This window comes from Chanodichthys erythropterus, chromosome 18, assembly GCF_024489055.1.
Source record: "Chanodichthys erythropterus isolate Z2021 chromosome 18, ASM2448905v1, whole genome shotgun sequence".
Classification (NCBI taxonomy): domain Eukaryota; kingdom Metazoa; phylum Chordata; class Actinopteri; order Cypriniformes; family Xenocyprididae; genus Chanodichthys; species Chanodichthys erythropterus.
Window position 1 is genome coordinate 26,449,519 of NC_090238.1, and position 15,649 is coordinate 26,465,167.

The 15,649-nt window shown below is 38.6% G+C and overlaps 1 protein-coding gene across 4 annotated transcripts in view; it reads right to left on the reverse strand.

Moving 5' to 3' along the window:
- Window positions 1-2,515: 2,515 nt before the first annotated feature.
- The window catches only part of qkia (QKI, KH domain containing, RNA binding a), an 84,402-nt gene continuing 71,268 nt past the window's right edge, over window positions 2,516-15,649 (reverse strand). Inside the window, exons 5-8 of one of the 4 annotated variants that reach the window (XM_067366625.1) lie at window positions 9,480-9,567; window positions 7,619-7,894; window positions 4,694-4,768; window positions 2,516-3,586 (exon numbers count right to left, since the gene is read on the reverse strand). In XM_067366625.1, the coding sequence (XP_067222726.1) occupies window positions 3,570-3,586; window positions 4,694-4,768; window positions 7,619-7,894; window positions 9,480-9,567 (456 nt within the window). In that variant the 3' untranslated portion in view covers window positions 2,516-3,569. Of the gene's footprint in view, window positions 3,587-4,693; window positions 4,769-7,495; window positions 7,919-9,479; window positions 9,568-15,649 lie in introns of all 4 variants that reach the window. The other 3 variants (XM_067366622.1, XM_067366624.1, XM_067366621.1) reach the window with 3 other exon arrangements.

A 15,649-nucleotide genomic window follows, 5' to 3' on the forward strand; every position in this document is an offset into this window, starting at 1 on the left:
GCATGTAAAAATACCTATGACAAGAGGAACTAATAAGTTGCTAATGAGTTAAACAAGCTAAAGAATCAGCAAGAAAACAAAAACTGTAGGAAAAGGCAACGCTCCCAATGAGAGAGACAGATCTGAGTAAAGAGTGGGCCGGGAGGGAGGGCAGAGGAGGAGAGAGGACATGGAAAACCAAAAAAACTAAACAAAAAAAGGTGTAGTGGGTTTCATCACAAAAGGAGATCAGAAAAAATGACTTGTACATAGAAAATGAAGTTAGAAAAATACATTAGAAACCTGTAACAATGGCTGTAATTTACATTATTACACATGTAGTAGGCAGGCAGGAAGAGATTTCTCCATACACCTGATAGACAAACCCAACTCCAAAACATTAACAGCACGTAGTAACATGGCAGAGGGGATTCGTTTAATACTGTCCATTTCTCTGTAGTCATCTCTTCTCCTCTCTAATATTGCATTTCATTATTTCAATGATTAAAAAACATGTATTTAACACTGAGAAAAGAGGAAAAAAAAGACATTGACCTTTTTCGTGTAACAAAAGTGAAGAACAAGGCTAAACCAGAGCCTGCCAGGGTTACAAGACACAAAGTTGAACGTGATCTTATTAAATCTGACCAACACCTCCAGTTGTTTCAACGATTGAAAACTGCTCGGGGGAGATTTGATCTTTAGATCGTGATTTGATACTGCGGCTCTTGTGTGCCTGTTCGGGTTTGGCACTGACGGACATTCTTGTGACCTTCCTCTCAGTAATACTTTTAATAAATTGCTATAGTTTCTCTCCCCTTGCATTATTTGTTCTTCTCAGATCAGTGCACTGTAAAGCTACATATATCGGTTGTGAAACACAACACCAAGAAGGCCTTTCCCAAAGAGAGCTAAATATTTATTTTCCTTCTGCCCTTCTCTCTCCTGGTCTTCGAAAACAAAATGCAAAATGCAAAAAAAATAAAAAATAATAATAATATCACTTCCTTGGCATAAAAATAAGTAAGTTTTGGCAAACATGATTGTGAAAATGATCATAAGTTTCCAGTTTGCAAGTCTTGAAACAAGAGGAGGTTTCAGGTGAAGTCCAATTAAATGATTTCTTTCAGAAAACTCCATTCTAAAACACCTGGCAGACTTCCACATAATGATTGGCAGTTGTTCTTAAAAATCACAGTAACCAAATACATAGACAGCATTGCTGATTTTGTCCTCATAATATAAGAATAATAATGCAATAAAATAAAGAGAAAATAAAACACTTTGTTCAAATAGGGATTAAAAGGAAAAACAACAAAAAAAACCCCAACAAGACTTCAACTTAATTTTGGGAAGACGAATCATGGCACATATTTAGCTGGTCAAATGACTGCTATTCCTTTGCATAGAATAGATTCAGTGGCACAACACTGCAACAGCCTTGTGGTTTAACTCTTGGGGTGTTTCCTCTTCACAAACCCTCCCTCGCTCTGCGCTCTCACTAGTTGGTGCTGGATATTATTGAACAGAATGCAACACTCGGAAAAAGAAACGACCATCTGTAAGGCACTTATCTCTCTAACTGTACTCTTCTCCTCTCTCGTCATGCAATTCCTCCAACATTCCAAGGTTTGACTATTTTGGTCTGCTTTTTTCCCCCCTGGCCAATAGTATCCAAAGTCACGCAACATTTCTTTACCACCTTTTGCTGTACTACTCTACAAATGTTTTTATATATATTTTTTTGTATTACGTTTCATATTTTGTAACTGCAAGTTAAGTATAAAAAGCTAAAATTGCCAAAAATATATATTTCTTCTCCAGCACCCTGTAAAAGTATCTAATTTTGATCTTTCTGTATTATAATATGCAATGACATATCTACATTTGTATACATTTTATATATATATCATGTATGTATAAAGCAATTCGAACAGGCAGACATGGCTTTCACATCCTATGTTTTCTTGAGAGGGTGTATAGAAATGAGAGAGTGGGCTCAGTAGCTGGGGGTGTGCAGGACACATTGTGGATGGGCTATCTGATTCGGGTGTTTGAAACAAATCGAAATGACTCACTCGTGGATTTAAGTTCATAAAGGCATTTACAAGAACACCTGCATTTTGTTTCAGCTCAGCTGACTAATTTTTGAAAGGTGGGCAGGGGGAAAGATATTTAAGATTTGATTTTTTTTTCTTCTTTTTTTTTTTAAGATAAATCAGCAGAAACAAAAGAAAGAAAAGTGTATACATACAGCAGTGAGGTTATGCCCTCCCCCGTTCTGTCTACCTCATTCATCTTCCTTAGTGTTCTTTATTTTTTATACATCCAAGGAAATTAGCGTCTTGTGGGATAATAACACCATTTCATCCATTTTTGATTCACTATTATAACAAACAGATAGGCATGACATCAAACCTTTTTTCAAACTCTAGACTAAAATGACAGAACCCTTGGCGGTTAGATACATACTCATATATATATGAAATTCAATAAATGGAAACCCTTTGGCTAAATGCACACACATAATACTTCGTTTTTGTTTTTTTTTTTGTCTTTTTTTTTTTTTTCATCTTATCTCACAGCTCATTCAAAGAAAAAATTGTAGAAAGTTCAGGCACTGTATGTGGGGAGGGGTTGAGAGTTTTTGGGATGGCATAGTTCGGTAAACTGATTCCGGTTCATATCCCAGCTGTCCAACCCTGAATATCCTAGATTTAAAGACTCCAAAAACACTTCACCCCAAACTCTCCTGCTATTGCCCTGCCTGACTCTGCCTACTGCCCCCTAATGAGCTGGCACAGATACTGCAATGAGCAGCACGTATAAATCTCCAAGTATTGCCAAACGCTAATAAGATACATGGAAACATAAGCAATTAAATAGGGAGAAGTAACAGAACAAAGAAATCAAAACAAGCTTTTTGCAGTCTGTCATTGTAGCCATGCTCTAAGTCAGCTGGACAGGCACACCCAGAATGTGTCAGCACAGTAAAAACTCATCAACTGAAAAACACAGGATTACATCAGAGAAGGACAGGAAATACACAAGTTGGTGTGAGTGCAGATTTCTTTCCTTCTTTTTCTTTTGTTGATTCATAATGACAGTTTAAATGGGTGGGGTAGCGTATAGACATAAACTGGATCCTGATGCCCCGTTTAGCGTTATGACTGATAAAACTGGGGTCATCATTTATTTTTTTTAACTGGAGATTTGCAAGTATAAATGCATTTAAGGGCTGAATTAGCAGAAGACGCGTCTTTATTGCTTTTAAACTTCAGTGCAGATTTTTGGGTAACGCAACATCACTGTTAACATCCACCCATTCATTTGAGGTTTAAAAAGAAAAAGAAAGAAATAATAAAAAAACAACATAAAATAGAGTATCATCGTTGTTATCGCTACACAACGTGTTGGTATGGAGGGTTGGTGTGTTTTATGTTGGTTTGTGTTAGGATCACTGCTCGGACAGGTGCCTCTCTCTCTGCGTCCACCAGGCTAGCAAAAGGCAATTACCAGTTAATCTGATCAGCAGGCAGGCTTGGGCGGCTCATCATTGGGTGAAGAGTTCAGAGTTCAGAGGTCATTTGTTAGTTGCCGGTGGCGGCTAGGTGGTTAGGAACAAAAAACAAAACAAAAAAAAACAAAAAAAAAAAAAAAGGAAAAAAAAAAAAAAAAGGTAGAAAAGATATTAGTTAGCAAGAAGAGACCGGAATGACATCATTTTAACAGCAAAATGAATGCAATCTTTGTTTAAACCCCCTTAATTCCATGGCCAAGAGACAAACACAGGCTAAACCTCGTTATGATCATGACACACTAACATCATGATCAGAGTTCAATCAGAACGTTATTACATGTAATTAAAGCGCTAAAATGCCCCATGTTCCCACAAACAAAAGCAGAGAGGTATCACGTAGACAAACGAGAAACACATACAAACAAACTAGTAACATTTTAGTGTCGAGTCGAAATGCGTGTTACGAACAGTGTAATTAGTTGTGAGGGGGAATCAGAGAGCTAGTGCTATGTTACGCAAATAAACAGATAAAGGTCGCAAAATATCACTTTGGATTTTTCTCTTTATTTTCAGTGAATGTATACAAAGGATTCAAAAACACATCTGCTATATATATATATATATATATATATATATATATATATATATATATATATATATATATATATATATATATATATATATATATATATATATATATATATATATATAAAAAAATAAAATAAAAAAATAGTACCTTCAGTAAAACTAAAAGATAACTAGGTGTGAAGTACATTTTACACTTAGAGATGAACAAACAAAATCCGAACCTGAGACATAAAAAAAAAAGTGAGGTAATAACTTAAGCATTTAGCCAATGGCTTTGCTGGCAATGGAAACTTATTCCAGTCCCTTCTTTGTACTTTAAAACGATTTAAACAAATCAGAAAAACAAAGCAACACAAAACAGAGTACAATCTGTTTTTTTGATCTAGACGCAAGTAAGGAATGCACTGATATATAAAGCTATTAAACAAACGAAATTTAATTCAGTTACAGTCATGTGTTTCCGTAAACCTGAGTGTTTTCAGAGGCATTTGATATGTAAACATTTCCACAGTAAATATATGCAGTGTATATAAACATGTACGATACCCCGTTCAGAGATGATGCAATACAAAGATAAAAAAGGTAGAAGTATCTTTTCTAACTAACCTCTGTCTGTGGTCACTATCCTTTGGTAAGGATGGACCCGTGAATCATGTCTCCGCACTTTAGTAGCCATTGCACCTAGATTACAACAGGTCCATAAGGTTAGAAATGTTTCAGCCCAGGCAAAAAACACATGTAAAGCCTGTGGAGCACAGCTACAAACACTGCAGCAGAATTGTACAAACCAGAAATACAGAGCATTTTGACCTTTTATTTAAGAGATCCATTTAAAATGAGGCTCAATTTGAGCAGGCTAGCTGTGAAACAGGCTTTACATGAATTCTCCTCTATATGTTTAAATTTAAATTGTTTCTACATAGAATACATATTCACAATATCAACACATTGGGTAGAAAATTCATAAAAAAATACAAGCGTAATAAATGCATACAAAAAAAACCCAGAATTTAATAAATGTATAACTTACAACTTAAAATTACATAGTAATTTGTTTGACTCAAAAGATAATAAAATAGTTTGAGACGGGCAGGCAAGGAATCATGGGTTAAAAAAAATGTGTGTTTTAGGAAAAAATAAATGACTACAGTGGAAGCAGCGTCATTTGATAGCAAATTGTAAATCGAGTTTTGACACCCTGTGATTACTGTATGACAGCACCTGGCTTATGCTTTCTACATCTCAGCAAACCGGCTAAAATACAAACTCTCTCTGCTCACAAGAATACATAAGTAAAAAGACAAGATGGTAAAAGTGAAAACCAAAATAGATGGCAAATAGACGTTGATGATACAATTTATTTATTTACATTATCTCCTTGGCCAATCTCAAAGGTAACGCACAGAACTAATTGATCTGAAAACACTGGGGCAGTACCCTCAGGTACAAAAGTGTACTAATATGTACCTTTAAGGTACTAATATATACCATTTAGGGGTAAATAAGGTAGAAAGATATATCTTTTCACTTTTGTACCTTAGGATACTGCCCCAGTGACAGTGCCATATTTTTTTTCTGAGAGTGTAGCTGTTGATAGAGTAGTAATTGCTTCCATGGTGAAGGCCAAGAGCAAAAGTGAGTGAAAATGTACATGCACACATGAATGAAGAGTTGTTTTTCTTTTATGCCATGTTAATTGCTCTCTATGATCAATCAGTAAAATATATATATATATTTTTAATCTTGTGCCTGGAATAGAATGCCAGATAGATGTGGAGCCGGCATTTGTTAATATTGTTAGTCTCAGATTGAAAACAACAAACAAATAGTGATAACAGACAAGATGTACATATCAATGCGCAAAACTGAATGAGGCTTGCATTATCACTTGTATTATCTGTATTATCAGATTTTAGAATGCAACCAAACTGATAAAACAAATTTCACTTTCACTCAGATTCAAAGGTTATTTTGTTATAAAGTGAAAAAAAAAAGAAAAAAAAGATGGGTTGTATTTTTCATTTAAGCAAGATCATTTTGTATAATCAGATGGGTTGATGTAACATTAAATTGCCACAGTTATGTTTTGTTTTGCTCTTGGCATGCACAGACTTTGAGACAGATTTGTGAAGGAAGTCTTTTCAGTCTTACAATTATTGAGTGAGACCAGGAGAGGAATGAGTCTGAATCTTCATTATTGATTTAAGCATTAGTAAATGACTCTGTGGAGCTCCATGAGGTGTGACGACTATCAAATCACAATGACATCACAGAATAGTTGCTAAGGACAAATATTTTTACTGCAAAAGTGATTTTTTATTGCAAAATTCTGGATTCGCTAACCTTTCCCTTTAACTGTGTGTGTTCATGTGTGTGTGCATGTATACGCCCACATGCTATGCTGCAACAGCAGATGTCCAGCAAATCACTTCTGATTGCACAGAAGCCCAGCGAGTGAAAGAGAGAGAGAGTGTGAGAGAGAACATGGTCTCGTCTGGGGGTGGTTTGATGTTGGATCGATACTATAAGTAAATAAAAGGCTGCTAAGCTTGTGAGTGTTTAAGTTTAAAAGTGGAACCCGGCACTGTCAGAACAGCAGAAGACTCAAATGTGCCAACTGTACAAGATTCAGTTAAATGAACTCAGAAAGCCCTCCATCGAGTCAAAGATGAGGACAAACTGAAGCTTTTCAAGCGCAATATTAAGCTGCTGGCACATGTGACTTCATCATGCTATTGATTGCCATGTCCACTTAAACAATTGATTTGTAAATGTTTGCATTGCCTGTGTCTGTAAAAGAGGTTGTGATGTCGTAGTTATTATCTATCTTTGCGAGTGCTTGCAGAAGCCCATCGCTAGGCAGGGGAGCATGGGTAATTCTCTCTGAATAGGGTCGAGCACTCAAGTTCACAAGGGTAAAAATAAGACAATTGGATACAGTGAGAATAGTGGAAGAATTTAATGAACATCCCCAACGGGACTCTGGGCTCTTTCTCTCTCTCTGCCGCTCGGCACCGGTACCAAGGCCTGCTACAGCAGGGAAGAGAGAAATGATTTCAAAAGCCAGGAGAAATCCAAGGGGATCCACCAGTAGCCTGCCTGACAAAGCCTCCGGCAAGAAAGAGAGAGACGGGGAAAAAAAGAAAAGAAAAAGATGTGTGCAAGCAAGCATGTCGCCACTGTCTGCGAGAGCGAATGTGTGTGCGTCCTGAGAAAAGACTTCTTACGCAGCAGCAAAAAAAATAAACTTTAGAAAGACTAATATACCTCGTTTTAGACACAGTTAAGTGGTCCCTTTCCCAGCCCGTCTCAGTGGCATAAAACGTTTCTTTTTGTGCCTATGTAGCTATGTCTTTAATCACCTGAATTACCCAGCCCGCTAGCATGAGCTAGTCATTACATATTTACCTTTCATTGAGTCCTGAACGGGGCCGGGTGACGCCCCATCGAACATTCCCCCGTAAAACACCCCAGCAAAGCCCTCTTGCGGGGCACCAAAGGGTGAAGTGCCAAGCCCCCACGCCCGCTTACCTAGGACTCCGCTGTGCTCGATGGGATATTCCAGCAGAGACGTGGGTGCCAAGGCATAAGGGTAATCGTAGGGTGTGGTGTAGATAATGCCCCCGTCAGGTGTCGGGGGCACCAAGGTAGGGGTGCCGTTGGGTAGCACAGTGGCCATCTGAGTGGGCCGGATGATGTTCATGATGGGGGTCCCTGCCGGAGTGGGGGGCCTGAGGGCAGCCGGGGGGAGGACCTGACCCGCAGGGGCTGCGATCAAACGCGGGCCTTGAGCAGCCGCTGCCGCTGCTGCAAGAGAGAACGCAAGGGTGGCTGCCGTAAAACGAAAGAGTGAAAGATAGAAAGAGTGAAAGGGAGAGAAAGAGACAGGATGACACGGAGAAAAAAGTAATGGAAGAGATAGAGCCATAGGAGGAGGTTGGGTGTGTGAACGTGTGTAAAATTTTTAGAGCAGAAGGGGGAAAATAGAAATGGACAGAAGGCACAAAAACAGATGTGAGAAAAGCACAGGCAGGGAAAGGAAAACAGAAGTACATGAAAAGAGGGAAAAAAGAGGGTGGGGGGAAAAATAAAGGAAAATTAGTCCATGCGATGGTCAATGAACCACAAAAAAAGTTACATTCTAAAGCAAACTAAAACAAACCCCACAACCAAAATCATTACAAAAAATTAAATCAAAACTAAAACACAAGGAGAAACTGATGATTGATCATACCAGGGCAAACCGATCATCAAAACACAGGCACTAATACACAACATAGAGTAACTGATTCAAAGCAGCACATCTGATTGTAATGTCCTGTGGCATTTAGAGGACGCACAACTTCATTGGTTTGTGTGCTAAAACATGATGGAATTTTCTTATTGTTGTACAATGGACTTTCTAGAATAGATTCAACTAACTTGCCATAAGCTTTCCCACATGAATCAAAACCTCTACATGCCACTGGGACATTTAGTGCAGATGTGGAGAGGAAAGAACCACAACAGGGCTGAAAATTAAAATGCTTGTAAACATCTTGCACTGAAGCGAACAGAATCAGATGTGCTTCTTCCAAAGAAATATCCCCATCATATATATCCAAATATGCATGCACACAATCATAAATCCATACACTCATATGTATACAATCATGCAAATATTACTTTACAGAGCAGTATACAAGAGCCCAAATCTCTCTATGTCAATGTGGATATGCATTGCAGTAATGAATATGTATGACATGGGTGGAGTTGTATGCAAATACCTTTGAGCAATAATACACATTTATGACCTGAAGACAACCTAAAAATCACACAATCATGCAGTAAAATGATTCTGTGTGCCACACCAAGATTACGCAGGCTGTGATTGCATTTGGAACAGCTTTGAAAGGAAGTGGGAGAAAGAGAGAGGGAGAAAGAGAAAAAGAGAGAGGGAGGGATAAAGAGAGACAGAAATACTAGACTGTGGGCAGATGATTAGATGTTTTCATGAGGAGTCTGCAGTGAAAAGGATTCCTTCTAGAATTAACACGAGCATCTTATGTCTGATGACTCTAAAGTGCTCTGCTTTTTTTAATCGCTCATTTATGGTCAGAAAAAAATGTGTTCTATGTGTCACTGCGTGTGTGTGTGTGCATGTGTGTGCATTTACACATGGATTAAGGATGGATATAAGATGGATTATGGCTGGTTTTGATTTTATATTTTTGTGCAAGCTCTGCACATATGGGTGTGATTTAAACAAATGTCTTTAGTCACTGTGAACACAATCACAGCTGAACTCATTCTTTAATGGTTGTCTTGTGGGTGTGCCGTCATTTCATTCTGGAGTGTGTGTTTATGTAAAGTTCTTAAGTGTCTAGCTGTTGGTGTGTGAATGTCTCCTTACGCGTTTTGATGTTGGTGTCTCTGTATGTTCCGTTCAGAATGGCCAGCTCCATCAGCTGCATCTTCTTTAGGTTATCTTCTCCTTCAGCCTAAGAAAAGAAATCGACAAATCAGAGGGACTCTCATTACTTGCACAAACAATCACCAACTGGTAGAAAATGTAGAAATGAGGACAGTCTGGTTAGGAAAAAAAAAAAAAAAAAAGTTGAATAAAATCTAAAAATTAAAAAAGGGAATGCAAGTAAAGCATGTAAAAGCACATGCAATAAGGTAAAAATAAAGTTTTTCCTCTTTTTAAAAGTAAAATCAGAGACAAAATTATTCATAAAAGAAAATAATGCTGCTAACTAATAGTATCTAATTATATAAAATAAGAATGATATGCATAATTCCAATAATTTAAATGAACATTACTTTAACATACTAAGTGTTAGAGAAGAATGCAGTAAACACATCTACTCTCAGCAGGAACTAAAAGTCTAGTGCTTCTAGACAGAGAAAGATGCACACTTTTGATTACTAAGAAAGAGTAAAGAGTAAACCAAACATGAGATCTCTCAACGCAGAGCAGCTAAAATGCAAAAAATTGTAAAGGTACTCATACTTCCAACTGCAGAGAGGAGGAGGAGAGAGAGAGAGACGGAGATTTACACATCAAGCAACAGACACACTAGAGGACTGGGGTACCTTTAACTTTTCATGGTGTTTCAGAGTTAACTTGGGAGAGCACACATCAAAGGCTAAACTACTTTGACAGACACCATATTTGAGTGGTATTGTGAGAGTTGCCCTTAAGGGACTTGACTGCAGAATTAACGCTGCTCTAGATGCGTACAAATCTACACATCCACATGATTCAAAGCTTAGCGAGACCCCGAGTAATTTCCTCAATCAGAGAGAGGAAAAAAAAAAAAAAAAGATTAAAAACTGTGCACTAAAGCTACGGAATGCCCCCGCATGAATGACTCACCCATTCCTAAGCACTTCAGTAATTCAATAGAGACACAAAACATTCTCTTCTAGAAAGCAAAGCTTTTGTTTGGACCATTCACATTCAAGGAGCGCATGGAGAGCCAATGAAGATGCATCTATGAGCTTGTTACAATAACGCTACTCATGTGAAGACAGAACAAAGCAAGCAGACTCGGGTTAAATCAAACGCAGCACAGAAAGAGAAAAAAAATCTTAAATTGTCCATTTAACTTCTTCTGAGCCTGACAGTTGAAGAGAGTTTCCAGTGCCGTCCTGAACACGTTTCACCTAGGATTAGTCCTGTGAATTTTAAGACCAGATCAAATCCTCTACCACTAACCTACCATAAACAGTGAAACTGAACTGACATGCACACATTGAAAGTTTCCAATGACCGAGCAGCATTCCTGTCACACATCCTTCCTCCGCCTTACAAATGATGTCTGTTCACTCTTATACTGGCCAGCAGATCTCAGTTCCGGCACAGCTGCTCTAATACCGTCTGAACTGACAATGAGTCGGCCATTCAACAAGTGCAAAGATTTTCTCCAGGGTTTCCTGCTCAAGCAAATACACTGGACCTTAGCCAGTAAGGGTGAACCACCACTACAGAGCCACACCAATACAATAAGCCCAAAAGTGTGTCATTTACTTACCCTCATGTCATTCCAAGCCCATGTGATTAGCAGAATATCTTGCCTACTCTTTTTCCAAAATCACAATTTCTGCTTCAAGCTGACTTTAATGAGAAACAAATACGTAAATCACCACATACATCATTATATAAATTATTATGTAAAAAACAAAACAAAACCATTACTAAAAACAACCTATACAAGCAAAAAACAATAGGTAACTCATTATATTATAAGCAATGTGTCAGTGCAAGGAGGGAAATCAGAGTCTGGGGCAGCCGGGCCTATTTATCCCTCTAAGAGAGGTGAGGAAGAGGATAAACGAGTCAAAAAAAAGAGCCCCAAAACACCATAAACAATCATGCTCTTATTTCTGCTGAAGCAGGACTTTGTGTGGTTGGCTCAGCTCTAAATCCAAATAACAACATCTCAGTGCTGACCGTAAAAGCAGATGGAGTCGATTTTCTCTCGTCCCACAAACTAAGACAGTGTTTCTGGCTCATTCTGCAGGGTATTTAATGAGGCTGCAGTGCCTTTGGTCAGTAACAGTAACTCCCCACTGGTCTATGATGACACGGGGGTTAGTGGAGCACAGACTTCCTTCGAGTCACTGTAGAGTGGACATTTTCTGTTTGAGGTCAGGTCAGATTTTTTTCCTTCATTCCTTTTATAACGCCCTCTTTCTTTGATTCTTCCTCTCGAGATGAGGCATTGTCAGGATGTTTTTTAAAAAATTTAGAGATTATTCCAGGTGAGGGAGGGAGGGAGGGAGGGAGGGAGGAAGTAAAATAAAGTGTGTTTCAGAGAGCTGTGTGTCATCAGATGGTAAGAGGCTCTGGGGAGACATCCCTCTGATTTAAGCAACAAAAGCTGACACAGAGAGAACGTTTCCACACATACTCTGGGTGTGACACATCAGGAAAGGCTGCTCAATAATCCTGCTCTATCCACAGGAATCAGATTCAATCAGTGGGGTCTATTTGTAAGGGCAACGGAGTGAAGCGGCTCTCATTGGCCGTGGGGGAGGATGGGACGGTAGACTGTGAAAGCAAAGCTTTTGAGCACATCAATTTTGTTACACGCACAGAAGTACAGCATTTCCTCTACATATTAAAACGTTTACAGCCATTTCTGAGTCCATTTCCTTTTTCAGTGTAGCTCTGTGGGACAGCTGGTGTCCTTCATCAAGTGTCCAGAAGAGAAACTTGCATGCTTTATCTGAAGACAATTGGAATTAAGTATTACATACACAGAGCAAAGTCAGCTTTTTATGAGTTTAAATTATAATTGAAGATCATCTTTTACTAAAACACAGACCACCAGATAAGAAAAGCGCTGTCACACTACAAAAAAAAAAAAAAAAAAAAAGTAGAGAGAAAGCTCTATTTGACATCATAGGCTTATGACCATTACCTTTATCACTTCCAGCACTTCCAAAGTTCCCTTTTAATACAAAAATATCTTTCAACTCCACCGTCACCAGCAATTCTCCAACAATCCACATGATTCAGACAGTTTTAGCTCAGAAATGATGTCAAAAACCTTGACTGTGTTGTGAAAGCTTCCGCATGAACTTCAGCAGTCACCCAGTCAGCGGAGAGAGATTACGGTGCATGACAAGCAGTTACACCACCCTTCTTGCTGTCAACTACATGGAGGTAATGCCCTGTATATGCTCAGACAGTTGACTTGAGTGGAACTAAACCTGAGCTCAAGACATTTTCAGAGTAAAACTAATGTTATTACTCCTAATGTTTTTTTCTATTCAGTTTGTGGATGGAACACAGGGTTTCAAGTTTGGTAGAGTAAAGCACAGATGTGTTGCAGATGTGTCCCCTAGTTGGGAACTTTCACCGAAAAGCAGCCTGCAAACAAAGGCATCAATATCCTCAATGTACAGTGACAAAAAATAAAATAAATGTATAATTTATTGTAAATATATATATATATAAAAAAAACAAACAATAAAAAAAGGGCTTTAATTTTTTTACTTTTATTAAGTGATCAATAATGCCTTATTTTAAAAATATCAGCTGAAGAAGATCAGGAACTCAGATCCACACATAAAAGTAATAGATGGTGACTGAAATGAGATTACACGCATCAAGCAAGCATTCTCACAGTGAACCTAATTTTACTACATATAGTGACATCCAGGCAGTTACATCTCTAGGCTAAAAATGCAAAAGGTTGCAAATTTGATTTATGAGCAGTCTTCTTCTAAGTCAAGATTCACAATGCGTCATGTACAGTGCTTTGGATAAAAAAGATCTGCGAAATGATCACCATATAATATGTAGGCCAGGTTGGAGTGTGATAGCTGTATTTAAAATGCTGCACAGATGTTTACATGCACTGGACAAAGGCACCCATACGGGATTACGCTGGATTTCACCAAAGCGGGCTGTGAGGACAGAGATCAGAGTGAGCGAACAAACAAAATAGAGCACAACAGAAGATGAGGGAGGGAGGGGTGCAGAAACAGAGGGAACATTAAAGTGATCCATGATTTCCATTGGTGCAACACATTGTAAAACCTTCAGCTGACTCGCCCTCTTCTCTCTCTCTCTTTCTAATTTTCCCTCCTCTCTTCCTATTTCTCTCTCTCTCTTTCTCGCAGCCAGACGATGTTTTGTTCTGCTCCTATGATCCTTTAATGCCACCCAATCGAGCCGAGAATATCTTGAAAGGATTTGGGAAGGCTGATCTGGAGGTTTAAATACTGCCGGATTTGCATCAGATTCTGAGATTTGAGAGTCAAAGCTGATCCGCGTGCTCTCTGTGCCGCCTGGGCTGTCAGTTCTGGATTGTGACCCAACCTTGCCCGGTTTACAACCCCCTTAACCTTGTGTTCATCTGGGGCAAATGAGAGGAATGAATCAGCTGGGGAAAAAAGGCCTGAATAAATAAATCTGCAAATCCCAATAAAAGCAGCGCTGCCCCTTGAACATGCAGTGGGGACTGATAGACCATATTGAGGCTAATTTGAAAACAGTGCTTCCCCAACAGCCTAGACGAGGTTACTTCACAGTCAAGGATAGCAGCTGCAAAGCAAATACACAAAATGAAAAGTGTTGGCCAGTGCAGTCAAGGTCTCTACTGTGATAGCCAAACTGCTCTGTGGGTCAGGGCCAATATATTAGCAAGCAGAAGGCACAGAGCCTAATATACCAATGCATGCTGCGCGAAAAGATGCTTTGCTTGAGCAAAATTGAAAAACATTGAATTTGAAAGAGTCCACACACAATCTTGATGACGTGTTCAGTTCTGCTGACTTCAGGAGACACTCTGCACTGGCAATGGGAGATCACAAATGAAGAGTAATGGAGATGCATTGGGCCAAATTGCAACCAAAAACTCCTGGAGAAGGTCAGGATAAACAGATTTAAATTAAATTGGGGAAAGAAAAAAAAAAATCTCAAATCAGGCTTCTTGGACATTTGTTGCCTATGGACTCTGCTAACTATGGCCCAAGATAGGAGGGATAAAATGCTCTACATGCAAGCAAATTTTGGTATTGTCTACTACTGCTAACGTATGACCTAACAATCTTTTTCTGCCCTCGAAAACAGTGCAAGAAGATGAAAGGAATCATTCCTGGCTCTCTCCATGAGATTGGTTCGAGAGGATTCTCTAGATGCCAGGACTGATCCTTAGTGGTCCCTGTCCTCATCTGACTCTGAATGAGTGGATAATTAGCCCAGACACCATGTAACAGGGGTGGGAGTGCAGAAAGCCAAAGGGGGGCACAAAAACATCCCTGTAACTAGGCTAGAGTGCAAACACTAGCGTTTCAGTCTGCAGCAATTCTCCCCAAAGTAAAAGGATTAGTAGCCTGTTCAAAGGAAATGCAGTTGGACTGATGTCCGCAGGGGGTCTTTTATTGGAACCAGAAGAGATTGCAGCCAACTGTTTTCAGAAGAGTCAGGGGCTGGACTAACCTCTAGAGGTGGACTGCAAACTAAGAGGTTTATGTTATTTACCCAGATAGCTTGTTACAGGAAGGAGAGCTTGGGGATGGACTCTTTAACTTTTCAAAGTCACAAGTTGACTTTGGGGCTCTTTCTGGAACAAGTTATGGATGTAACCAATACCCAATTCAGAGTCTTTGTCCAGGGCCATCTTAAGATGTCATCTCAGCAGCCAACTTAATAAAAAGCAGATGTCATCAAACCTACAGACTGTTATTGCTGAAATATCATCCTTCACCGTCAAAGATCTGTCACACTGTATGTAAATGATAACTTGAAAAAGGTAAGGGGGGGGGGGGGAATATATATATATCAACCCTTTATCAGTTATCAGCAAAAATATATATATATATATATATTTTTTTTTGTTGTTTGTTGTTTTGTTTTTTTGCTGATAACTGATAAAGGGTTGATATTAAAATTCTATACTATTTTGTATAAATAAAATTAAAACAGACAAAAAAAAAAGTATAATCAATGGTGATTTTATGTATCAAAACGTACATTTGACAGTTATAAATCTGAATGTAAAAGGAAATGAGCATGTACAATTTAATATACAATATATATTATTGCTAGTTAAATACGGTACA